Genomic DNA, 1,800 nt, shown 5'->3' with positions numbered 1-1,800 from the left:
GCCTGAAAATCGTCCGATACTGTCAAACATGGAACTGGGACACATGAATGTATCATTGGTCTGAGAACTCTTTCTCATTTCTTTTAGAAACATATCTTTATATTTCTCCATTTCATCTGTTGTGCTGAAAAGCACAACAATGTCTTTCGGAGAATAGCCATTCCTCAAGAAATACTTGTACCGTGTTGCCACATAACTCACTATATATATATATTTTTTTGCCAGTCCTGGGCTGGAGCTCAGGGCCTGAGCACTGTCCTTGGACTTTCTCAAGGCTAGAGCTCTACCACTTGAGCCTCCGCACCACTTCCGGCTTTTTTCTATGTATGTGGTACCAAGGAATCGAACCCGGGTCTTCGTGCATGCTAGGCAAGCACTTTAACCACTAGGCCAAACTCCCGGCCCAACTCACTATACTTTTTAAGTCCAAGCGCTTAATCTCTATATTGCCTGAGACACCCCAAACCCACTCATGTTCAGGAAGCATCTGCAAGGACTCCCTGGGGATGTTGGATGGAGGATTTTTTTCTGATGTCCGTCATTATGTTTTGTAGGTAAAGGGCTATTGGATTTGCATTGCGAATCACTCTGTTGAGCCCCTCTCTTGGATACTGGGCTGAGAAGGGTGGAAGACCACTTTTTAGTCAAGTGACTGGTCTGAAAGTAGTCCAGAAAGATCCAGAGAATTCCTGGACAATCCTGTTTTCTCAAAGTGATTCCTTTCGCCTTCCAATACCATTGACCATCTTCCACGCAGAAATTCTGAGCTTCATCAACGAGGATGTGTTCAATGTCTTCAAAGTCATGCTTCATGAATGTCTTCCTGGTCACTGCCTGGCAGATTTTTTTTGCACTGAAACAGTGAAAATGACACACTCAGGTTTTGTGGAACTAAAGAAAGGGAGAGGCTGAGAGTTTAGCCTAGTGGTAGAGTGCTTGCCTAGCATGCACGAAGATCCGGGTTTGATTCCTTAGTATCACATACATAGAAAAAGCCAGAAATGGTGCTGTGGCTCATGTAGCAGAGTGCTAGCCTTGAGGGAAAAGCCCAAGGACAGTGCTCAGGCCCCTGAGTTCAAGCCCCAGGATTTGCCAAAAAAAAAAGGGGGGGGGAAGAAAATTCCTGTGACATGCTCCTTGGAACACAGTCCTGTTTTCACAGCCAAATTATCACTCCATTCTTAAGAATCAAGAGGATTTAGCAGGAAGTACAGCCATGGCTTAAGTAGCAAGTGTGTCTGTCTGTCTTGAGGAAAAAAAAGAAAGCTAAGACAGTTCCTAGGCCCTGAGTCCAAGCCCCGGTATCTACACATACACACAAAAAGTGAAGAGGGTTGGGGAAGGGAAGACAGCAGAAAAAAAGTTCAACCCAGATTAAGTACCATGACTAGTCATAGAGCTTGCTTACCTGATTACGTCCCTCAAACGCTGGTTTTCACAAATGTAGAGGATTTTATCTGACTCGCAGTGAAACACTTTCTGGATCTTCTCTGTGATCTTCCCTGAACCAGGCAAGCCATGGATGAACAATTCCCCGTTCTTGTGGAGGTTTTTAGAGAAAATCTCATACTGTTGGGCTGTGAGCAGATTTAACACCTCACAGCCAAGCTTGTTGCTCAGGAAAGACTGAAAGCCGAGCAAGACAACGACAAGGGCCTGCAGCAATTCTTGCATTTGCTGGGCATCTGCTAGGTCATAGGAGGGGGGATAAGGTACGACAGAGTCTGACTGATCTACCAACTCTGCATTGCTTTGGGGACTCAGGTAGAGGACCTTGCTTCTCAGAATAGCCACCCATGT

The 1,800-nt window shown here is 45.3% G+C and overlaps 1 protein-coding gene across 1 annotated transcript; it reads right to left on the bottom strand.

Moving 5' to 3' along the window:
* Window positions 1-315: 315 nt before the first annotated feature.
* LOC150052020 (schlafen family member 13-like) lies at window positions 316-1,800 on the bottom strand (the record flags this gene model as incomplete). Its single annotated transcript, XM_090351532.1, is given in 4 exon segments — window positions 316-526; window positions 528-641; window positions 643-853; window positions 1,409-1,800. Coding segments are annotated over 4 exon segments (858 nt in total), but the record flags the coding sequence as incomplete, so codon positions are not given.

The sequence above is a fragment of the Megascapheus bottae genome, chromosome 17 (assembly GCF_031878675.1).
Source record: "Megascapheus bottae isolate mThoBot1 chromosome 17, mThoBot2.hap1, whole genome shotgun sequence".
NCBI lineage: Eukaryota > Metazoa > Chordata > Mammalia > Rodentia > Geomyidae > Megascapheus > Megascapheus bottae.
Note: the sequence above shows the minus strand (reverse complement) of the source record. Positions and strands in the feature narration are given on the sequence as shown.